Source organism: Pectinophora gossypiella, chromosome 24, assembly GCF_024362695.1.
Source record: "Pectinophora gossypiella chromosome 24, ilPecGoss1.1, whole genome shotgun sequence".
NCBI lineage: Eukaryota > Metazoa > Arthropoda > Insecta > Lepidoptera > Gelechiidae > Pectinophora > Pectinophora gossypiella.
The window spans coordinates 2,392,921-2,418,790 of NC_065427.1; the positions used below are offsets into that span (position 1 = coordinate 2,392,921).

At 35.1% G+C, this 25,870-nt stretch overlaps 1 protein-coding gene across 10 annotated transcripts in view; it reads right to left on the minus strand.

Moving 5' to 3' along the window:
- Positions 1–25,870, minus strand: part of LOC126377836 (zinc finger protein 628-like) — a 126,425-nt gene that overhangs the window by 70,768 nt on the left and 29,787 nt on the right. For 4 of the 10 annotated variants that reach the window (XM_050025792.1, XM_050025796.1, XM_050025789.1 and 1 more), the window contains exons 2-5: positions 9,269–9,930; positions 7,030–7,128; positions 5,619–5,717; positions 4,047–4,115 (exon numbers count right to left, since the gene is read on the minus strand). In XM_050025792.1, the coding sequence (XP_049881749.1) occupies positions 4,047–4,115; positions 5,619–5,717; positions 7,030–7,128; positions 9,269–9,808 (807 nt within the window). In that variant the 5' untranslated portion in view covers positions 9,809–9,930. Of the gene's footprint in view, positions 1–4,046; positions 4,116–5,618; positions 5,718–7,029; positions 7,129–9,268; positions 9,931–10,109; positions 10,270–25,870 lie in introns of those variants that run through there. The other 6 variants (XM_050025791.1, XM_050025797.1, XM_050025795.1 and 3 more) reach the window with 6 other exon arrangements.

Here is a 25,870-nt window from a genome sequence, read left to right on the forward strand (position 1 = left end):
GTTGAAAAAACGTAATTTTTACTGGCACTAAGAAAGTTTTCTAATAATGTCGGGACGAGGGCGTCCCACCACTAATTGCGAAATAAATTTACAAGTTTCACCAAAAAACGGTACCGCGCTATGAGTAATGGTGGACAAAAAAACGGGACGGGAAAAATACGGGAACGGGTTACAAAGTTATAGCTTTTTTCTTTGACGTGTCTTATTGTAGATTTGCCGCAGATGGCATTAACTACTTGGCCGGACAAATGGGGAGCGCTGAAGGCTCTCACCCACAAAGTTATAGTGCAGGGATAATAATTATAGGCACCCATTTATCTTAGACTGATTATGTATTTTAAAAAAATGCCACTTTATTTTATGTTGTCATTTCCTATAAGAAAGATATTCAAAACATTAGGTAATTACATCCGTGAGAAATGTAAAATACAATTTACATCTAATATGAAAGACTGAGTGTCTTATAGCGAAGGACAGAATTAAAACTACAATTATAACAATTACCATATTTATCATTAGATAAATGTACCTACCAAAAACGAATCTTACATACATACATACATAAACTCACGCCTATTTCCCACCGGGGTAAGCAGAGACTATAGAATTCCATTTGCTTCGATCCTGACACACTACTCTTGCCTCCTCCACACTCAAAAACGAATCTTAGTTTTTTCTATAGACTTATGGCTCTACCAACACCAGTAAGATTTCTAATCGCACATAACATATAAGGTGTTAGTGACATCGTAATGAATACAGTACTGAGGGAGATGATTCCGAATTTTCCATCGCAAAATTCTTGTTTCTTTTTGTGTTTTTTCATCTTGTATACACAAACAGCCTACATTAGTCCCACTGCTGGGCACAGAACTCCCCTATATCAAGCGAAGAGGGTATGTGGAGTCTAAACGTCTAAATGTAATACGCTAACACGTATGGAACGCGATGTTCGTGCCTCACTCGGCTGGGCCCTAATATACATATAGAAGCGAAATACAACTCACTGATTAGATTAGAAGTCTCATATCTTGCATGGGGGTCCTTTTAAGACGTAAGTGTTCACTAAGATGGGATTTTGCGAAATTCATCCCCCAAGGGGGTAAAAAGGGGCGGAAAACTATAGAGTTTTATTAGCAGTATGTTGATACCCGCATATCGCGGGTAACAGCTAGTATACTATATTATACTATCTTCTTTCTTCCGAAACATTATTCAATATTCTGCAGGCAGATTATTAACAGCTTTTAAAAACGACCGGAAGTGGCTAAAGTGTGTAACTTTACGAGGGAACTTGTTTGATGGACTCCATCTTGAAATTCAGGGAAAGTTTATAAAAATATGTCATCGTAAAACCTGACGCTGAACAAGACTTTACTAAAAGGGCTTTGGTTTCTATTTTTTGCATTTTTGTCAAAAGAAAAGTATCAAGTAAGTAATTGTGCAAGCTTACAGCGCAACCTCTTCTTCTTATTGAAGTTTTCAACGCTAGCGTGAATGAGCTATAATAGCTAGGTACCTATACGTGTTACACTTTAGGATTGTATTATATTCATAAAATAACCGGTGTCTTATAATCGTAAGACAACTTATAGCCATTTTTGGCAAAAGACCAAAGATAATACAATTTATTTGCCGATCACCTTTAAACACAAGTTCTATAGTCATGCCCGAGATATTAAGCAACATGATACTTCAATCTATCCCCCCTAATACTAAAATACCAACATAAATCAATACATAAATGTTTTACACGATAAATATAATACTTTCAAGTCTCTACAAAATCTGCAAGAAAAACGAAGTATAACAGGACAATCTTTCAAAACCTATTAAGTTTAAAAGCCGTTCGGTCATTAAACCACTTTTTTTAAACGTCCTCACCCTTTTTTCCTCCCTTCTTGGACACTTTTCATAATTACCGCACCCCCCACCCCACTCCTATCGTCTACTTGTAACAAGATGTTACAGATTAAAAAAATAATTTCTCTCGTTCTCGTTCGTTCCTCGAATGAAAAAGAAAAAGTTTCCGCTAAACGTATTTTCAGCCAGACCGTTTTAAAACTAAAAAGTCCCATCTCTAAATGCGAGCGGCGACTATAAAGCTTCGAATGACACTTCCAGAACTCCGCATGTCATTAAAAAACATTTTTAAAACAATATTTATAACAGGGACATCGACATGCAAAAAAGCACGACAACGCCGAATTGATTTACTGTTGCGGAATTTAAGAAAAAGAATCGGATAAAAAAAGAAAATCGGTACAGTCGACTCGAGACGAAAGACGAAATAAAAAAGTAAAACACATTCGTGGCTGAACGGCGAATGTCAAAATCGTCTCAATTTCGAACGTAAAAACAATGCGATTTGAAATTTAAATTTGGAACGCGGTCATTTTGGGTGGATTTTTTCGGAAAGCGGCGGGACAATAAATCTTGCGGCAATAACGATAAATTCATTGCGGATCGACATGCAAATGTTCATTTTTTTCGACAACGCATATCAAGTACAAACCTCCAAAACAAAGCGAAATCAGATGGAATAGAGTCGAATGGTTAGAATTTTGAATTTTAGACATTGAGTACTATACCAAAAATATTGTTACAGTAGGTGATCTCGTTCATTACAATGATTATTTAATAAATATTTCACTTTTTTATAATGTTTAATATAGACAGAATATTTTTAAATTCGACGGATATTTGATTAAGGAATGTAAGAATATTATTCATTTTTAAACCACATAGTAAATTAAATTGTTTCAATGAATATAAATCAATTCTATATTCAAACCATACCATAAGATTAAGGTGTTTCAGAAAAATTACAATCACTAATCGACTCTACCTATTCCATATTCTTTTCTGCCTCAAAAGATCAAGTACTGGCCCAATACAAAGAGTTTTTTATCCTGCACTTTTCGTTCCGCGTCCTGTGTACGGTAAAGTTTATTTTTTTAATTTTTTCAAGCACCTGTTAGTCCGTGAAGTACGTTTATGATGTCCGTTATGGAGTTTCTGAACGTTTGCGTTTTTCGTTTTTCAAATTTGCATTTAGGTCTTTTTTGAGCAAAGTTATGTGTTGTGATCAAATGGATGTTTATATGAAGAAGAATTTTACAAAAATAATATCGACAAAAATAATAGGTATATCAAATAACTTTAGACACCTATTTCGATTGAGATTTGCAGATCTATGTAAGTAATATAATTATAGACGCTATACAAAAATAAACGAAGTTGCATGTCTAAAGGAAACTACCTACCTAAGTGTCGATAAACAGACGTAACGATTCTATAATTTGATCAATTACTTCCAACATACAAAAACGCACTTCATTCAAACCCAACCCATTTTTATTCCGTGTTCTCAATAAAAAAACGCTAAATGCAGATGTTTCGCAAATACAGTACTTACAAGTACTTCCTGGGTAATACACCATACACCACCTTGTACGCAGATGGTAACTATCTTCGCCTCGAAAAAAAGCAAAATGGCGCGCAAATCTCGATTAAATAAATTGTTAACACGCCTCAGGCATTTTATCGCCAGTCAGTATTTTTTTATCTTGATCAGTTCTATGCGAAAATGTTGTAATGAATATGCTAAGTATAGATTGGTGCCTAGATACTTTATAGTTCCTGTCGAGTAAAAAGACCCTATCTGGCTGTAGGAGTGTTTCCTTTGCCACCCGCTGCTAGAGTGTCAGATAAAATCTTGTAAAAAATAAATTACTCTAGCTGGTGCTTTGCGAGAGTCGCGCTAGTTTCTAATGTAGGTTAAAATGTTAAAAGAAAACTCACCTTAGTATAAAAATTACGAGTAATTGGTTTGCACCAATACCCCCATTTATTTGAAGACACGTTTAGACCACCGTATTCCAATATTTGCATTTGTGGAAAAAAGTTATAATCGATAAAAGAAGTAAAATTCTTAGTGCAACCATTTAAAAAGAAAACTCATTTGAAATTTGGAACACGATGGCCGCCGCGCATCCCCTACCCTTGGAAGATAACAATACGCATTGAAACAGGTGCCAACTCACTCGCTGCAGTGTCGACCAGCATTCCTCGAGCGTTCTCTCGCTGATGCTCTGCCCGGACCGCGCCTGTTGCTGTAAAAACGAGAAACTTATGAGTTGACTGTTCACACTTTGAAACCGTTAGTAGGGGTTAGTAATTGAAGAATTTAAGAAAGTATTAATAATAGGGAAGCGAAATAAGAAAATACGTTTACCTAACAAAAACATAAAGATCTTTTATAAGACTACCAGGCACTAAGATTACGTACAGTTGAAAATTTAAATGAAAGGATTTCCGTAACTTTTGTTGACACAAATGCGTTAATAACCTTTTAGCACAAAAAATGTTAGAAGTAAAAATTATAAACATTTAGTAGAATATTTTCATGTTACAATAGTTATAAGTGCGCCGAAAAACATATAAGAAAGCTGTTATTAAAATATTATAGAACGTCGTGTAAACTTAGTGAGTTTCATCAAATCATTACACTTCCTTAAAAACATTATTATCGTTGTCAAATAAATGAACAAAACGATAAAAGACTAAGTATAATTATATAGATGAAACTCACTTATAATATGAAATGGAACGGTTACATACGGAAACTCATGATTAATTAATTTTAGCAAAAAGATTTAGCACCAAAAAGAATATCATCCAAAAAGATATTCAAAACAGTGATAACAGTAACTCTGTTCGAAGAAAGTGTGACTTACATTAATTTTTTTTGTCAGGGGTTCGGATTCTGGTTGGGGGGTTTGAATTCAGAGATAATTAATATCACGTGGTTTCCAGTATTTGTGCCCGGTTAATGGCCAAGTCTAGTGGTTAGAGCGTTAGGCTCACGATCTGGAGGTCCGGGTTCGATTCCCGATGGGGACATTGTGGAAATCACTTTGTGAGACTATCCTTTGTTTGGTAAGGACTTTTCAGGCTTGAATCACCTGATTGTCCGAAAAAGTAAGATGATTCCGTGCTTCGGAGGGCACGTTAAGCCGTTGGCCCCGGCTATTAGCCGTAAAAACACCTCCACCAACCCGCAGTGGAGCACCTCCGGTTGATTGAGGGGAGGCCTGTACCCAGCAGTGGGACGTATATAGGCAGTTTATGTTAATGGCAAAAAGATCCCCCCTATTACATGGGAATTAAACATAGCTGGCGATACTATACCTTCAGGATATATTCTATTCTATATTATGTTAGATGTTCATAAAATTTAGTAATTTTATTGTCATTTTAGATGAGAAACGTCGCGACATAATCTCTCCTTGTGGTGAAGAAGATTAAGACACATAATTTTGTAGTCTTAAAACGCTTACGTATTTAGGCTGTTTTTAAAACGCCACGTACATAACAAAATAAATTAAGGCAAGCATTTTCCGTCTCTTTAAAAAGTTAATGAATTCGTAATTTAAATATCTAACTGCGCTTCTGCAGTCCTGACAAGACGTATACGAATGTTCTCTTTTTAAAAAGAGTTCATGAGTTTAAATGCAGGTAAGTATTTTATTTTCTTTTAAAAACCATTTTATGGCTTTGCATGAGTTTCCGCATAAGCAAGAGCTAGTGAAGTGAAAGAAAGAAAAAATAATTACATCGATATTCAGGCTATTCAGGAAATTTACCAAAGCGAAGGGCAACATTGCGTTGCGATCCGGTAGCGGCCCGTCGCCGGTCGGTGACTGCTGTTGTGGCTGCGTGGAAAATGTAAAGGTTAGTTTTTTTCTTCTTTTAGGATATAGGGCTTTTGAGATTTTAGAAACGAAATTTTGTTGGGTGTGATCTTTGTTGATTGAACTGTATTTTGTGTTACACAAGAGTACTGAATAGCTCTTCATGGTTGAAATATTCACGGTATAGGTATTTAATTTATCAAATAATATTTTTCATGAAACGAATTTAATCTTAATGGAATCGCACTTTTTAAATTTAATAAGTTATTTATTTACTAAAATTTGATATTATTACACTTGGTCAGGCTGTACGTCTGTCAATTATTAGTGCGGATTCCCGGTTCTATCTACCGTAATAGGGATTACGAATATGTTTGCCTCTACATATATACTTAGTACATAACCATTAATTATATTATTATGAACCGATCTGCTAAATAATTCCATTACTTACTTACGCAATCAAGTAATATAGTAAAAAAAGTATGCATCATTTCAAATAATATTCCATTTTGTTTCTTAAATCTCTCAAAAGTCAATGTTTGATATTATTATTTATCAATATTATATTCAACACAAAACCTTGTTAATCAAAAAGCAATTGGTTTCATACTCAAGCTATATAAAATACTAGTTTCTTTAACTATAGAGCTGATCGTGCATCTCAATATATCAGATAGAGTTTAACAAGTACAATATATATTAGAATACTTGTTCCGGGTTCCGAGACCAGTTTTTAGATACAATATTAATTTGTATACTTGGTCCGTTAGAGCTTATCCATTGCCGTCTACAAAGTAAGGATTGTTAATTGGACAAAATACTTTCTTATGTAATTTGAGTTAAATAGGTATTCTACCTTGTTTGTAGGTAAATACATTACAAGCCAACAATATGCTTTGTCATTTTCTTTTACCAGAATATATTATATTCTTCTATTTAAATTGCTAAAGCAATTGTCTTATTTTTGTCATTTATATTAAACCCAGAATTGTTAAAGTCAATCCAATTAAATCATTGCTTGAAATACGCGAACAGCCCTAGCAAAATGAATTACAAACTGGCCACTAAGAAAGTTTTATTTATTAAGAAATTAAAAAAAACTTACCCATTACAAAAATAAAAAAATATTCTACACAACACTCACGTGCACATGCTGTTAACTCGTTAAAAAAACGACAATTCAAATCTAGAACGCGAACGTTCCGTGAAAAAATAAAACAAATATTAGTCGGGATAAAGCGCAACGAAAAATTGTTAAGGCGCGTTCCATGTTAAAATTAAATGTTAAAAATCACAAGACTGACATTGAGAAGTGTAGAAAATTATTTACATCGATGTTATTGAGTGAAGACAGTAAATTTACCAGCGCATATGGTACGAGAGATCTCTCGCTCATCGTGGAGTCGGCCGAGGGTGATTGCTGCTGTTGCTGTCGCGTTCCAATGAACGGTGGCGGTGCGTGAAAAAAAGAGACGTAAGATTTTTATTTTTATTGTCATTGTGCCTAGAACAAAACTTTTTCGGAAAATAGATCGAGGTTTTTAGTTTATGATTAAGGTGATTTAGAAAATTAGAAATCACGCGACATAATGTTGCTTCCATTTAAATTATAACCAAATATATTTTTGAATGCAATAAATTAAAAACAAACCCTTGACTCAACAAGAGACCGCAATAGAAAAATATTAATAAATCAAATTTTAATTAACCGTTCTTTAAAAAAAATAACCACAAAAGCTCAACTACTTCTCAGCGTTGAACCGTTAAATTTCTATTTAAGAAAAAAACGAATGAATGCGAAATATGAACAGGATATCCAAACCGGTTCCTTATTCAAACAATGTTTAAAACAAAAAAAAATGGAATGAGAACAGATTCGCAGCAACAAATAACTGTCAACACCCTTCGTGAAACAAAACGCGACAAAAAATTAAAAATAAAATCACAATGAACCCCTAATCCGCCGTACCGTGGGAAATAGACAAATGCAAGGTGAGCCAATCCGAAACTAATTTAAAAAGTAATATTCTTTCTTCTTTTGTTTCAAATTTAAAATTAAAACTGCATTCTCTGTTATTACTTTTTAAAACCGGCCTTGCAGTTCGTTTTGAAAATTATACGTTACCGGAAAACAAATATTAGTTACAAAAAAAATCAGTTAAAGACGTCATCAAGTATAAGCCATATGTTCAAAACAAACATTTTGTGAGTGCCAATAAAAAAGACAGCATAAAAATCGAAACCCGCGGACAAGTTGATCACAAGCTAATACCGAAATAATAGAATTATCAGAGATTATTGTAATTTACATATCCTTTGTGAGACCGGATGCGACATAAGGACAAAAACGATTTAATATTAAGTTTGGAGCGAGGTCTTTAACCCTTTCTTTCAACAAAAGGTACACAATATGTTGCGTTACCTTCTTTTATCTTTTTAAGGAAGGGATCATTCAAATTTGGAACCAGTTTTGAGCGACCCATGTAATTTCTTGAGGTCAGTTGAACAACACACTTTGGAGAAGATACACGCTGGTCTTGATTTAAATTTAAAAAAGGATTCCGAAGGTTACCAAAGATTATCTCTAGACAAATATTTACAGATTTTAATTTTTCGTAATTTTTTTGAAGTTCAGTTTTCGAAGTGCAGTGAAACTTTTTGAGTTCCCATTAATTTCATGGTATGATTTATTATTTATTTTATTATAACGTTACTTTAGCAATTTTCACTTTTAAATAACATTGTCTTATTTTAATTTGAAAAGTCAAAATCAATGCAATGTCGCGGCAAATATTAGACAAGAAAGCTCCACTGTTCTGCCGTCGGACCGCGACATGTTTTCACAACAGCTGATTATTTTCATTCGTTTATAGTATTTTATGCAACAGTTGTATAAGAAGGGTCAAAAAATGCGAGTGGCGTGAGTTGCGATGTGAGCCTTGGCGAACATCGCAATAAGAGACGCCACGAGCATTTTTTGACCTAGTTATACAACGTTGCATACAATACTTTTTCTACGACGACGTCATTTTTCCTTTTTATTTTATACTTTTTAGTGTTTTGAAACGAAACACAAATATTTTCCAATTTATTTTCCAACGCGCGGGAAAATGGCGGCAAATGTATACTTTTTTTTTATAGTATATCTATGGCACCAAACAAAGTAAAGGTGCCAGTTTCCAGGTCAAAAAAAAAAAAAACAACAACAATGCTTTTTTGGCGACATTATAGTACAGTTACACTTTGTAAACAATGCTTTTATAGGCCATAGAGCGTACACTTTTTCAAAGAGTTTAATTATGTATGTACTTATATTAGACTTTTTGGTTATTTAAATGCCAGATTAAAGTAGAGGAGTAGAAAAAATTTATTTAAATGCGTTAAAATACTTCTTTTTCTTTTATGTAATTATTTCTCACTATAACTTTGTAACTAATTTGATTTTAGAATATTTTCGGAGTGTAATATTATTGTTTATTTACTTCGAAATTGTCACCAAAAACACGTTTTATAATTCTAATACGGAAGAAACGGTCAAAATAAAAAATTCACTAGAAAAAGTCACTAACCTGGATTTCGTTGACCAGCTTTTCCGTCATAATCTTGTTGTGGTCAGGAGTGGCAGGCGGCTGCGGGGTCGGCGGCGCGGGCCCCGGCTGGTTATGGCCATCAGGGAGCTGCTCCTGACTCGGAGTCCCTGGCCTGGTGCGGTTCCAGAAGTCTTCCATCTTAAACTGTCTTTGGGCCTCAGCCGCTTGTTGGAGAGCCGGAATGTGCAGAGACAGCGGCGCCGCGCGTAGGTCCAGCGCGCTGCCCCCCGGCGAGGCTTCAGTGTTACCCTCCGCTGCAGTCATCTTGAAGGAGTTGTGGAGCCAGGTGGAGACAAAGTTGTCTTCCTCCTTCGGCGGGTCCAGCAGCCGCGGGAACGGCGGCGCGGCGCTCGGCTCGAACGCGCCCTCGCCGCCGACCGGCTCACCTTCCTCAGCTATTTTCGGTACTTTCGCCTCCCTCGGTGACCCCTCCTCTACCTCCGTCTTCCGGTACTCATGGAGGTCTCTGTACCTCTCCTGCAGCGCTAGGGATATATTCTCATTGAAGTATTTCAACATTAATTCCAGCTTCAAGCGTATCGTCACAACGAAGTCATGCGATTACTCGCGGTTTTGTTTTATATTTTTATTTTATTGCACTTTGTTTTCTTAGTTCCGATGTCTTCGACGGTACCGCGGATCTGCAAACAAACAGTCGCTTTCAATGTTCGCTCGCGAAAACACGGGATTTACTTTTGTATACGCGGGAAATTCGAAGTAAAGTTACGGCGGCGAAAATATTTTTTTTTGTAATTTTATTTTAAGACTAGAAGAAAATCGCGGAAAATTTAAAGTCACCCCCGGAAAAGCGGAAGCGGACCTTCTTGAGACGCGGGCGGGCGACGACTAACTTCTTGGTGGAAAACTTGAGCGTCGCGACGCTTTCTTGCGGGGTGGGGCGGACGCGCGCGCCAGGCGAAGACGCCGCTCCAACTAGCAAGACGCGGCGCCGCCCCCGCCGCCTTAGACGCCGCTAAGAACATCCCCACCGTGGCTGGGCGCACGCGCCCCGCGTTTTTTCCGCGGAAAAATGCGTCCGGTCAAGGAAAAGACGGCGCGGCGCTCGAGCGGCCGCCGCCGTGTGGCGCCCGTCCCCGCGCGCCCCGCGCCGCGCCGGACACTCGGACGCGATTTCCCAAAATCACATGACGGACCGCTCGGACCACGGCCGAAATAAGAACTATTAAAAGGGCGAAGGACAACTCGCCCCTCTCGCTCACCCGACCCTATTTCCATCCCACCCTTACGCGCTAGAGCGGGACGGCTAGACGATTTTTTCTAAGCCGCTATTAGTGAGGGAGGAAATGAAAAAGAATGGGCTTCTTTGTGATTTTTTCTTAATGGCACCGCTCTCGCTCGCACTTACGGGTTAGGCATATGTCTGTCTCGCGAAATTTTTCGAGGATTTCTTTTCGTTACGCCTCTTTTACTATTGTATTTTTTTTTGTTCAGGCGGGGCTTAGCCTATGGGGTTTTAGCCAACGGTCTTTTAATGCGGTTCGCGTTTTTCCTGGTTCATCTATACTTATAAAAATGTGAAACTTTTTTACGACTTCCGCCTGCTTTCCTATTGGTCCTTAGGAAACTTTTTATTTTATGTATATTTTCAGGTTGTTCTATGGTGAAAAATACCTACAAAATCCTTTTTTTGTTTTAGGTACTTGAAAAGGCTACGCTAACTGCTACAAGTTGAAATTTGTATTTCTTTTGTATTTCTTGACCTAAATAAACAGTGGTTCTTGTCTAAGCATACAATGGTTTCATTCACCCCTTTAGACGAGTTCTTTTGAGCAACATTCGTATCGCTACCCCACGATAGATGGCGTAAGGTGCTACGAAATACTAAACTCAGTTAAAAAAATACATTTTCTTTTAAATTTGCGAACATAATCTACACTTAAAGAAACAAAGAAAATATATCTACCATAATATGCCTTATGACTAGACTGAATAATAGCACATTTTTCAAAATTGTCATCATTTATCAGACTGTGCTATATGGAAGACCCCTACTCTGTTTTGAGTTCCGCGAATCGTAACGCTTCTTCAGAATGTTATATTTGAAAATTGACTGACATTAAAAATATTATTAAAGGTGAAATTCTGTAATAAGTATTAAACACAATTATTTGGGATTGGCCTATTATACACGATGAAAATCATACATTTACCTAAGTATCTAAGTAATTCTTAACATCATTATCACTTCACAATAAAAAAACGTCTCCAAAAAACAACTGCATAATTAGGTATATTCCTTTATATAAAATAACTAAAAATAATTATAATAATTTACTAATATTTTTTTTACGTGATTTGTATTTTGGCCGGAATTTGCCGCAGATTTATTATTATGTATAATTAGGTTTTTAATATTAACTTTCTTATATATGTATACGCAAAAGTAACTGCTGATTTAGAGTTAAAAAACTTTTATTAAAAGAATAAAATATAACATTTAAAATTGTGAATGACCTACTCAGCGCCTAAGGTAACTTACAATACCTACATAAAGCTAATTAGTATACCTAAACTATCAACTAGTATAGTTAGTGCGCATTTGTAATGTACAGGCGTGGTCTAATACCTGGGAGTGACTATTCTTTTTCATGGTGAGTGAGCACGCATGTAGAGGGCGGTAGTGTACACTATTGTAGAACTATAGTGTAGTGGGGAAGACAAGGAAAAAAAAACATTCATGGACAGAGTAGCAGAATAATTATTATGCTTTCGAGAATTTAACAAACATATAACAAATATACATGATTTTTGATTTGATTTGATTTGATTTGAAATATACACATAAGTTCACGAATATATACCCAATTAGTATTGTCAGAGGTACATTGTTCACACTAAATCTAAGTACAGTTATGAGCAATATCACGTACCCACTTTAGAACCCTGTCAATCAATCAATCAATCAATCAATAATACTTTATTGCACAACAACATATATAAAGGACATAAACATACGAATAAAACATAAGCACAATAGGCGGCCTTATTGCTAAACAGCAATTTCTGCCAGGCAACCTTAGGGTGAAAGAAGATTATTCATTGGAGCACGGGCTGGTGCAATAAACATATAATGATACCAACATAACAAAAAAAGAATAATAAATAATATTATACTATGTCGCACTATCATATTTGACATTTAATGAGGATTACGGTTTAATTTTAATTTGTCAAGTCCGGTACCGGGGATCATAAAGGAGCTCTCCGTTGGAGAAGTAAGGTGACACTCAGAAACTATAAATTCATACCAGTGATCTCTGATAAGTACAATCACTAAGTAATTTTAATTTTATTTTATTCGGGGAGCTTACAGCATTATTTACGTAGTAAAACAGTTTACGGAAGTGAGAACCAACTGTGTTTAAGTCCCATGAAATATTAAGCGAACCTATTGGCAAAAAAAAACCTTTAAAACAAGTGATATCAACTACACACTTTGTCTGCTAGTTATTTGTATGTTTGTATTAAATTACAAGGAAATCTCTAAAGACTTTGATAACATAAATATTGCCACAATATGAACTGACAACTAGAAAAATAATACACAACTTTTGTTCGTATCTAAGAAGGTTCGTATCAAAGTGAAGGTTGAAGTCTATGCGTGTTGCAAAAGGGTGGAATTAAAATAGGGTTCATTATCATAAACGTACTTTCCGATTTAAGGTTCGCTTCTAAGATGGGTTTATTTCTATGTTGAGGTTCTTATTATGAGTAAATGTAAACTTTAGTCATATAAATGGCGATATGATTTGTAATTTTTGGAATAATAAATTGTGGGCGTAAGTATTTATTTTAATTTTACAATAAGTATTATATACTAGAAAACCAAGAAGAACTTACATCGACCAAATTGGAGATGTCCTTAGAAAAGGTTTAGTACGATCTACTCTGAACCGGCGTGCGTGTATGAAACGATTGATCAATGTGGAGCAAATGGAATTCTAAAGTATCTTCTTACCCCGGTGGGAATAGGCGTGAGTTTATGTATGTGTATTATATAAAATAGTGTAATATTATGTCGTGTGAGATGTGACCCGGACCTAGGTTTTTTAAAAACGTTCATTGTGCATGAACCAAATATGAGGCAATAAACTTAAAACTCCCCATGCATGTCCCATATGTGGGGCACATATTTTCTTGCCATTTTTTTCTTATTTAAGAGCCACGCTGTTGTCGATGTAGCATTCTCCACTTTTGTCTATCAAAAGCCAATTCTTTAACTTTTTGTGTATAAAGCCTTGATATATTGTATGTTACTATAGTGTACAAAGTATTAAAAAAATATATTCTCCAAAATCAAGTCATCTCCCTAGCGTTATCCCGTTTTTCACAGGGCCCGCTTACCTAAACTGAAGATTTGACAGGTCCAGTTGTCTGACTTTTAAACCCGCGAAGGGAAAATCAGCCTAATACAGGTTAGATCATATACATTTGAAACGTATTTATCGGAAATATGGGTTTCGTCGCGATGTTTTCCTTCACCGCTGAGTACGTAATAATAATTTATAAAACTTCTACTCTCATTGCGTACTTTTTTATAAAAGTTACCTGTTAAAAACCAAAACAGGAAGAATACAATATAAATATCTATGAATATTACTAATAATTAGGTTGTCAACTTTTCACATATATATACAATCAGTACATCAAATTCAGGACGTCGGTATATCAGACGTGGGTACGTGTGAAGCCTGATGAGCCGTGGAAAGGTAGACTCGAAGGTGTGCCGAACTGAACATAATTGCCAATTGACTGCGCTAGTCACCATAGAAGTCATAACTATATCTGAATGATGTTTTATAGTGATTGAAATAGCTACTTAAAAGCTTTTTAAAATACTTAAGCTTATATTATATAGAGGAACCACTAGAGAGGGAGAGAGATAGTGGTTTAGAGGGAAACCACTGCCCTATTTTTCCCTAAAAGTAGCATGGAAAATGCTACACCGACAATAGCGTGCTTCTTAAATTAGTGACGTGATGAAGCGTATACGTTTTTAATTTGAAGTGACGGTTAATTATTATATAAAAAATAAAATTAAAAATAATACGATGATTATTACGTTAAAAGTATCTATTTAGTTAAGTGTGTGGCAAGGTCAAACTTATCAAAGAAGTATTTAGTAATTATGTTTCACAATTGATGAGTTATTACTTCTTTAGTGCAAGTTTCACTAACACGTTGCTTCGACCATTTTAGACGGCGATGCGGCGGATGCGGGGATTTTATCTATCTATCTATCTATCTCAGCACCTATGACGTTGGTTTAACAAAAAGCTCGGTGAGGTGTGGGGACTTAGTTCATCTTGCAATGGACGTACTTCTGACTTCCCCATTGGTATATCGTGAGCTTATGTTATGTTATGTTAGCTTGGTAATCTGTCACTCAATTACTTACATATGGTGTTTTGTATAAAGCGTCCGAGGTGTGATGTAGTTAAAAATGTGAAAATGACAACGGAGTCCGAACTTATTATTAGTACCCCTTCCGCAACGGGGCAGACAGAGTCAATAATAATATCAGATCGAAACAATGAGTGGTGCCTGGCCGATTGACCCTCAGTTTTAAGGGACCCTGCCACAGTGGTAGCAGTTTGTGCGGCGTTTTGAGAAGTAATATAATTGGATAGTTTCCTAGGTCAAACAAATTATGAAATTCTTATTACTAAATAAAGACAGATCTAAAAGTGTGTAAAACGTTGTCTTTTTTCTATTTAAGTTATTTACGATAGAAAAATGTAATACGTGTGACATTTTTGACGTCAAATATTGCTTTTTCATACAAATTCCATAGCAATTTCGTGTTATGACGTTTAGCAAAAAGTATCTGATTTGACTAGTTGGAAACTACCCTATTATAATATACAACAATATAAACACTTACAATCGTGATGTTAATACGAGTATAGTAGTAAACAGAGCTACGGTAATGGAAATAAAATTGAATCACTTTTACAATAGCGCCCTTATTCGTCGTGTTAATATTTTTCTTCATTCGGAATATTTTGATACTTCACAACATATTTTATTGTAAGTTGATTATTTATTTATTCTACAAATTATAATAACGTATTTAGTATAATACAATGACACTTGTGATAAATTTGCAGATGCTGGTGACTAAACTAAGATAGCTAATATTTTAGGTCAAAATTGGTCCTGATTTCTGCAGACAACTCCTATATTTATTTTAAGTTATACCTGTCCAGTGATGTTCTGTTCCCAAAGTGGGAATATTTCCGACAGTATTTTTTTTACGTGACTTATTGTAGACTTGCCGCAGGTGGCATTAACTACTTGGCCGAACAAATGGGGAGCGCTGAAGACTCTCACCCGGTACAACGTTTTAAGACATCAGGCCTAAGGGTGCCCAGTTGGGCGCGAACCTCGGCTCAGGGCGTCGTCTTAGAGGAAAAATATTTGAATGAATTAATCGACTCTTAGTGGGTCGATTGCGATAAGCGCTGATTGAGGGAAGTCGTCGACCACGCCGGCGGGGTCGGTATCTTTCTGACAGTAAAATGGCGCAAAATATAAGTAAATAGAGATAGATAGGTAGATAAAATACTTTATTGAGCACAATGGACACAAAATACAGAGATAAGGACAGCATATACAGAAAAGCACAACAGGCGGCCTTATTGCTCATGCAGCAATTTCTTCCAGGCAACCTTTGGGTACAGGAAAATTTTGTACAAGTATAATAATAGCGGGTAGAGATATATTACTTAACCTTTAGGCAGATAAGACCAGAGTACAAGAAAGAACAATTTGAAAAAAAAAGCGGCCAATGTCCCAGGACACTTTGGGAACATTTACGGGGACGGCACATTACTGTACCTATAAATTAGCGGTTATTAGACAGCTGTTAATTTTGAACTGCATAAGTGTAGAATGAATAACCCTTGTGAATGAAATAGGTATCTCTCTGATATGCAACGCGTTTGACGTGCACGTGTTAGTTAAGTTGACAAACTTAATTCTATCGGGTGGAATGTAAAATTTTGAGAGCGTTGTTTAAATGTCTGCCTAAAATTGACGTGTGTTCCATAATTACCCGTCCCTTTTCGGCGGATAAGAAAATGACAAGTATAACTTAAAATTCCAGTCTATCAAAGGCCAATTCCTTGACTTTCCTATAAGACACGACGTTAACCTTTTCTTTAATCTGTTCCATGTAAACTCTTCTTGGTCTTCCCCTTGCTCTCTTTCCTTCTAGCATTCCTTCACCACACCGACAAGAGCGTGGCTCTTAAATTGGTGAAAATAAAACTAAATAAGATGGTGTGTAACGGTATCAGCTCTATTATAAACTTAAATTACATTCCTAACGAAACCCACTGGACTCGAACCAGCGACCACTGTAGAACAGCCCGCCGCGACAGCTGCTTAACTGTTCATTGTTACAGTTTTGAATTAACTTACATAATATCCGCTCGTGCCATATTGACGTATATTTTATACGCACTGCACTACACATGTGCTTTTGAATTGCTATGGAACTTCCTTCATACACGCATACATACATACTTACATACGAGTACATAAACTCGCGTATGGATTTCTTTCTGAAGTACGCACAGAATGGATGGATTGTGTTAATAATTTCCCTTATTAAGTAAATAGTTTAATTGTTACATTTGAATTTTAGTATTGTTTGTATTCTTAGGTTAAGGTATGTATTTTATGGGCCTTAATTGACTGAATTAAATTAATAATAATTAATGTGAGTGTTTCTATTTTATTTTCCTAGATTATGACTATTAAAATAAGTGTTTTTTTTTTCTTTTTGAAAGAAAGAAAGAAAGAAAGAAACGTTTATTATAAAGGGACACCACAGTAACAAATATAAACAAATTTTTCATGAAATTTATACTTTATCATATGGTATATTCGCTAATTCGCTACCTGAGCTATGAAGCTCTGTCAGCCTTTGGCGGCTTAGTAGTAACCCTGACACCAGAGTTGATAAGGTCGTTCACTGACCTCATCAACCCATACGAGAACAGAAGAAGAAGTTAGTGGTGAAATAAACCCGAATTACTGCTCTACTTCTTTGTTAAATTGTCTCTCGTACCTATCTATATTTTAAACGTAGTTCTGATTTTGTAATATTTTCGTTGTGCTATAAAAAAACCTAAAAGAAAATTACCTTATTTCCGATTAGACAAACACTAGCATCTATGTCGCGTCAATAAAATATATCTCACTATACAAAAACTCCACGGCTTTAATTCAGAAGTATGTTCAATTAAACCAAGTATTTTTATCTCACGAGTCTGTCTTCAGAAGTCGCGAGTTCCCATAGAACACTACAGGGGTCGCTATTTAACAATTCTCTTAAAATACCCAACCGGTTTGCTTCGATTGTTTTAAAAAAATCTATAAAGCGGTAGTAGATTGTGGGTCAAGAGAAAGTAGCGATTTCATATCTCAGGTTCCGTACGCAACGTGGCTAAATTATCTCCAGGTTTAGCTATAACGAAATAGATAGAATGACAATTATTTAAAAAAAAATTTTGTTAAATTTTGGCGTACATAATATACTTTCTTCGAAGCTATAAAATTGACATACTTAGGAACATTTGGAAAGTATTTACCTGTAGGTATTAAATACTTGAATGAAAATCACACAGTCAACAAACATAACTACTTATACAAATAAAATGGAATTTCGTAGAACACTCACCAGGGATCCAGGGATAAAAGTTAAGATTGTGGGACAAAAATAATTATGTAGAATTTTTATTTTATTTTATTTTAATCTAACTTGTATTTCACACCTTTTCTACACAAAACATAAATGAGAGACATAAGATTTTAAAGACGGGACCCTAAAAGTTATCATTATTAGATCCCCTGCTATGGAATCCGTAAGGTGAGTCGTCAAACTCAAATTTGCATACGGGGGTCAAACGTGTTTCAATTGTTTTTTTTCTGAGTGAGTGCAACTGATTCAAAGATAAAACCGTATTGTCTAGTGTTGTATTACATCTTTTTATTTGTGAAGAGGTTCAAGATAAAAAAAATAATAATTTATTGTGCTGTTTGCGGTGCTAAAAGGCGGGTCGTATGAATGAAGAATAAGGTTAAAATAATAAAATTATGGCAGAGTTTATTATATTATTATTTTAATGTTAGTATTATTATTGTTTTAAATATATTATGGATAGATATAAAAGAAGAAATAAAGATATAATATAGGTGGTGAGCTGTATCGCCGTCTATAATGGTCGAGGAAACCGTGTCAGTGAAAAATACACTTCAGATAAATTAATGATTCTTTGGTGCAAGTCCGGTGTCGGGGTTTGAACCAACGCTCCTCATTTGAGAAGCAAGCGGGTAAACCACAGCATCAGAGTGACGCAACTTGTGTCCTAGTAACATATAGCTATTACGAAATTTTCATACTGATACTACACGCATTAACTACACTTTTTTTTCTTTACAGGAGTAATTTGAGCAGAGACATAAGCAGTGATAAGTAAGTAAATTAGTTCCCTCAAGATACTAATGACAAAATAAATACTTTATAAATTACAAGAACTTCAATTTTACTTCAAATATTTTCCGTACCAACCACCCTATATTAGTTGTTTGACAGAGTTCACTTAATTCATTAAGGCGACACAAATTATTGGATACCGTTTAATAATTCATTCCCTGTTGGAATGAAAGGAAATCAATATGAATTCAGTAAGAAAGCTTAGTTTTTGTTAGTTTTCGTTGTAAAAAAGCGGTGGTTAAATTAATTACTATTTGAAAAAAAAAATTTTTTTTTCGTTTGTAAGTAAAGACATTTTTGAGGTTAATAATAAATAGTAAGAATAAAAAAGATTTTTCCAATTAGGTCCAGGCAATTGGACCGAGTAATCAGAGAACATACAAAAAAAATATCCCGATGAATTGAGAACCTCCTTCTTTTCGAAGTCGGTTAAAATACATTTCTTCATGTATGACGCTAATCATGATGTCTAAGAATTTCAATTAAACATATGTATCTACGTAATTATTTCGTAGAAAACAAATATTTTCAAACGTAGCCAATTGTAGAACATTAACAAATCTTGACAGTTTTCGGATTTTTTTTTATTAAAAAAAAAACATTTTTGTCATAAGTTAGGTAACTTAAATTTTATAAATAACCGAAATCCACCCCATAGAAAAAGGTTATCGATCACACGAACAAACAGAAGAGCCGCTTTGTTCGCACGGGGCCGGAATATCGTTCACTTGTCACGGAATACGACCATCAATATTGTTTTACGGCAGTGGCTTCAGTAGTATGGAGAGGCATACTGTACGAGGAATACATACTTACCGATATATTGACTAGACTGATACTTAAATGCACTATGGAAGAACACTTTTCTAAATTATTTTTTACTGCTATTTTTTTTTTGTTATTTATTTTTTTTGGTTAATGAGGCTGGTATTCAACCTCACAACGCACACGATAAGTAAATTTATTTTTGTAGGTGCCCACTAAAATAACATTTTAGGAAATTCAATTACTAAAATGGCGTAAAAGGGTAGCAAAGTTAGTATACAACTTTTATAGTTTTCATAGTAAGGTTTCACGCGAACGAAGTCGCGAGTAGCAGCTAGTTATTATTATAATTGTAATACCTTTGTATAAATATGGGACTGTGGCACCAAAAGTGAATAACCGTTTAATTTAATATTAAATAATAAAACGTAGACCCGATAACTACAACATTATATTATGTAAAATGCGTGAATCAATAAGTGATTATTAAATAATTTCATATTGAACAAGATGATTTAAAGAAGGCCAGGTCAATCAGTGCTCCTTTTTTGACGTGACTTATTGTAGATTGGCCGTATCGTAAGTAGGATCGTAATAAGTGGCATTCCTTCGTCTCTGTCTACCCCACCGGGAAATAGACGTAAAAACAACAAACAAACAACACTCCAGTCCACAGTTTACTTATCCCAGTACTCACTGTAAGTAATATTTGTATTTTATGACACAGCCGACTACAGTCATAGTTTTATGAACACTTGAAATTATTTTTATTACTCATTTCACTTTCTTACTGCCACAAGCTCTTCCTTGGGAAGTCAACAATGAAGCAATTCTAGTTCTAAATCCCTATTTTGTGATTGTGCGTTTTGTGAGATTTAAAAATGCTGATTTGAACAGACAACTCTTAATTTTATTTTAAGTTTGTGTTTCTTATCCACCGAAAAGGAACGGGATGGATAATCGACTGGCTTAAATTATATGGAATATACGTAAACTTTAGGTAGTAATCTTAAACAACCCTTTCAAAACTTTTACGTACTTATCGATTTCGACAAAATTTATTGAATCGAATGGTAAAATAAAAAAAAATCACGTTGTTAAATTCAAAATTCAAATTCAAAAATATCTTTATTCAGTTGGTAACATAGTTACACTTTGAATCGTAAATTTTTACATAAAGAACGTGTCATCCGCCTAAGACTACTGCAGCTTCTCACAACCTGTATTGCAGATGTTAGCCCTGCTGGATCATTGCCGCCGTTATGTCAAAAGCAGTAGGGATTACGAGCAGGATTAAATATTTAACTATCCTAAACAAAAACTAGGTACAAAAGGTGGACTTATTGTTATGTGGAGTAAAGTGTCCGTCTCCATACTATATAGCCTTAACCCTTCACTCGTCTTCCAAAAATGATTAAAAATAGGTCGCGGTGCGTGCGCCACCGGTCATTACTACCTCTATTATAACTTTTTCATTGGATCGCTCCTTATTGTCGAGACAAAAATAGACGTTTGAAAAACAACTGTTTCAAAGGAAACTATTTGTTTGATTTTGAAGAGTTGGGACCAAGATTATAGTTTTGAAAATAAGAATAAAGTAAACTTCTATCGTGTGGGTTGTGAGGTGAATTGCCAACACCGGGTGAGAGCCTTCAGCGCTCCCTATTTGTCCGGCCAAGTAATTAACGCCATCTGCGGCAAATTTACAATAAGTCACGTAAAAAAAATGAATTACCAACCCCATCAACACTGGTGTCAGGATTACTATAAAAAAATAAAGTATAAGAAAAAAAAGAAAATAGAAAGAAAGTAGAAATAAAGTAAATAATTAAAAGTAAAAAAAATCATTCCTTTTATTCCATTTTATTACTGATGGCCTTTGTGGTCCTGTGGTTCATCGGCTTGCTTCTCAAATGAGGAGCGCCGGCCGGTTCAAACCCCGATCAGACTTGCACCAATGAGTTATTAATTTATCTTAAGTGCAGTTTTCACTAACACAGTTGGCTCGACCATTATAGACGGCGATACGGCCCACCACCTATCGAAAGCTCGGTGAGGTGTGGGTACTTAGTTCATCTTGACTACCCCAATTGGGATACAGTCGTGAACTTATGTTATGTTATGTGTTCCTACTGATAGCCCAGTTCGGACAACGCGTAATCGTAGAATCCTGAGTCGAATGAGATATTTATAATTATTTATTCAAATTCGAGATGGAGATATTTCACAATACATATAAGACGTATTTAACCCTTTCACGGGCAGAGACCATGGGTCATTGATGGTTCATAATAGATAGTATGACACCTTGGAATCAGAACGTCATTAGACGTTCTGTCCCCGAAAGTGTTAATAGATAAATAATGGGTTTGTGTTGTGACTTGTCTCTTTCTACACAATTCTTCCTTTTTTTATAATTAATTACAAATATATTTCAATAAAATAACAATAAACAGAATGTAAATCCACCACAGGCTTCGCTTTGCGTTAAGCTTATTGAAATCATACATTATAAAATCCGCACAAACTTCGTCATTCTTCCTTTAATTTTTTCTTTCAATTTCAATATATACATTTCTCCTCACCTTATGGTTGTCTGGAAGAAATCGCTTTAAGGGATAAGGCCGCTATTTGCCATGTACCTGAGTAAGGATCTATTGTAATTATATATTTTTATTTTGGTGCAATAAAGTGTTTGTATTGTATTGTATTGTTAATTAATTGAATAGTTGCCGTAATTAGTACCAAAATTTACGAACAAATGTATCTTTATCTACTCCGATACGGATTACTAGCATGTTGTGTATCATAAATTAGTGTCAAATGTCAGTTATTTATAAAACAAAGCTTTTTACTTTTTTAAATAACGACGAATGAATTATTACAAAAAAAGTACACCTCATTCCTCACGTAGTAAAAAAAAACATAATAAAAACAGTCCCCTTCACTTTCAAATCGAACGTTGAAACACCGAAGTTTCAATCCACAAACAGTAGCCGAAACAAAATCGAAAAAACGAAATAAAAAAGAAACATAAATGATTGTTCAAACATTGCGTGTAAACCCACCTCATTCTAATCGGTATAACCAATGGAAAAAAAAAAACTAAACTCACACGTGTTAAACTTGACACATTTCGTTTAGAACTGCATAAAAAGTGACAGAAAAAACGCCCCTACCATTAGAACGGACCAATAGAAAAAAAACTTAAACGGCGGCCGAAAAAATGAGTTAATTGGTAGTACGCGTGCCGCCCTACTTCTTTTTCTGTTTTTTATGACACGGGCTTCCCTACACAGTTTTTTTTCTCTTTTTGACGCCGTGGGGTGCATTTTTTTATTCTAATTAATGCAATAGCCGTTCAGCCGACAAATTATTTAAGATTATGACTTTTTAACCGTTGTTAATGTGTCGTAAGTTGTGATTTGGTGGAATTTTATTTGAATAATTTTCTTTTTTTGTTTTAGTTTATTACAAAGTTCAAAGTTGTGGATGTGATTATTTGTAACTACAAAAACTGTTACATAGAGTCAACGAGTAGATTTAACACGAAGACCCAAAAAAAATATATTATAATATAGGCTCGCTTTTGTCCACAATCTCGCCTGATGGTAAATAAGGATGTGGTCTAGCAAATGCCTATTCACTCTAGCCTTGAAGACTCCTAGATTATAACGAGTTGGAAAAACAGACGACGGCAGACAATTCCAATCCTTCGCTGTTCGCATCAAAAAGGAAGAGGCAAAACGTTTAGTGCGGATTAGTGGTACATCCACAACATAAGGATGAAATGCCCGCCGACTCTTAGTCGACCGTAGATGGATTACTTATATTATGTGTGAGGTAAGAGCAATAATAAAAATAGTATGGCGCCATCTATGTAACCCGCAATATGCATATAACCCGGGTGCTTTCAAGGCCAGAGTGAACAGGCGCCTTCTGGGCGAGCTCGCTCCTTCTTTGGCCTCATCGATGCCTTCGGGTAAGTCTGGGGCCAAGAGCAAACCCATCAAAGGCAAAAAAAAAACAATTTTTTTTGGAACGTAGCCAGGAATATCCCTCATTGGGCTTCTCAGAGGTACATCCATCGCAAGATGAACTAAGTACCCAAGCTTCACTGAAATGAAAATGAAAAATGTTTTTATTACCAGAAAATAATACAAATGAGGCACATAAAATAGGATGAGTACTTATATTAAAAATATATCCAAATGAACAGAGGTTCCCAAACTAGGCGGAGCCTGTATCTTGGGAAACCGTAAAAAAATGGGTACATGAGATATTGGCGCATAGTTAGCCAGAGGAAACTTAAAATTAAACTTACTCACTGAACTTGACTTGTCTTTACTGACTTGTTTAATAAACTAATTTATTTTCATAACTAAATGGCATTTAATTGTCTATAGCCATTCAATGAAATGGGAGGTCTGGTAATATGGAATGTCAAAGTATGCAATACTTGTATTGGCATACTTAGATCGTCTGTCTATTAGAAACAGCAAGAGTTCAAAGTTCCAATTTATCTGATAAATAAAGACAACAAACAAGTAGAGTAGTATTAGAATTAAATATAACAAACACTGGTCTACAAAACTAAGTATCATATTTTTAAAAGCTAAAGTTAAAAATGGCTATTTTTTCGCTTAATCTTTTTTTAAGTAAAAAATGTTGCTAATGCGTAATTTATATGTATAAATAGTTAAAAACTTTTATTCAAATCTCTAACTTTTGCTTAACAAATAAATAAAAGTGTAGTAATTACTTTTGCATGGCAATGTAGTAAATTAAATTCGCTGGGTTGGAAACAAACAAAACAGTGGCTGTAAGTAAAGTTGTGATCTAAATTTTGATTTTTGACTACCCCATAAAGGATTACTTACAGACTTTTAATATTCTCGAATTCACTTTTTTTGAAATACCATATCTAAAAAATAATTTCAGCGATTTATCTCGTTTTTTACAGAATGCCCTTCGCATCCCACTTTTTACAAAAGCACTTGGCCTTCATCAGGAGGTTGTTCATAATTGTCAGGTATTATGGATTATATTGGAATATCACGTTGGTCTAACAGAAAGCTCGGTGAGACTTGCGTTGGATATACCTCTTTTTTTTTTTGACGGACTTATTGTAGATTTGCCGCAGATGGCATTAACTACTTGGCCGGATAAATGGGGAGCGCTGAAGGCTCTCACCCGGAGATATACCTCTGACTACCCCAACTGGGATATAGGAAGAGCTTATGTGTTAAGTTATCCAATAAGAATGCGGATATCCGTTAGACAGTAGTGACATCTATTGAGTAGTAGAATTATTACCTTAGGGGTGGGTGCCTAAATATACACACTCAAAACACACTGGTCTACAAAATTATCTCTTCACACTGGCCTATATTTAAGCTGCCCAAATTGGACTGATACTGATGTTACTATTTGAAAAGCTTCCTTCTCTCTTTTAAACTTCTATTTTGTTGTGCCCGAAAGGGTCTATGATGTGAAACTTACAAACTTGTACACCATCATAGTATGCAAATAAAGAATATTTAATATTGACCAGTTAGAGGTAGGTGCACACATCATGATGAACTGAGTACCCACACTTCACCGTCCTTTAAATATATTATTATCTTATTGGTATAAGTTCTTCTTATAAGGTGTTGATGGCATATAGACGTGTATTCGCAATCGCGATTCACCAATCTGTGGAATTCGTTTTGCAGTTTGCCAAAGGTGTAAGAAACGTAAGTACTCTTACTCATATTCTTACTCTCTCTCTCGCTCTCTTTATCCCAATGGAGGGGTGGGGGGGGGGTTACTCTAGCATAGCCTAGGTGGGGGGGCTCTTGTAGCTAATTTTTTAATATTATTATTATCCAACCGCTCTCAAAAAATAATAGTTTATTAAGAAAGCAAATTTATAAGTTTATAAGTGTTTTGAGAATTGACCTCTACCAGCTAATGCATGAGTCGGCCAGAGTGGGATTGAAATTGCTGTTTTTTTTTTTGTATCAGCGGTACAGTACCGTGTAACTAACCTAACTTTATTTGTTCAACAAGTATTAGTCATAGTTAAAAGCGTTTAAATTCAATATACACATTTCATTTATTTACATAGGTATGTCAGAATTGAAACAAAATCAGTTTACTTACTATTTACTCTACTTCGGTGGGAAATAGGCGTGAGTTTATTGACTTTCAAAACTAAGGAAATATTTAAGGGAGATACTAACGGACAGACAAATAATAATCAGAGCACAACTCAAACAATTTTATATAGATAAGTATTTTTGTTA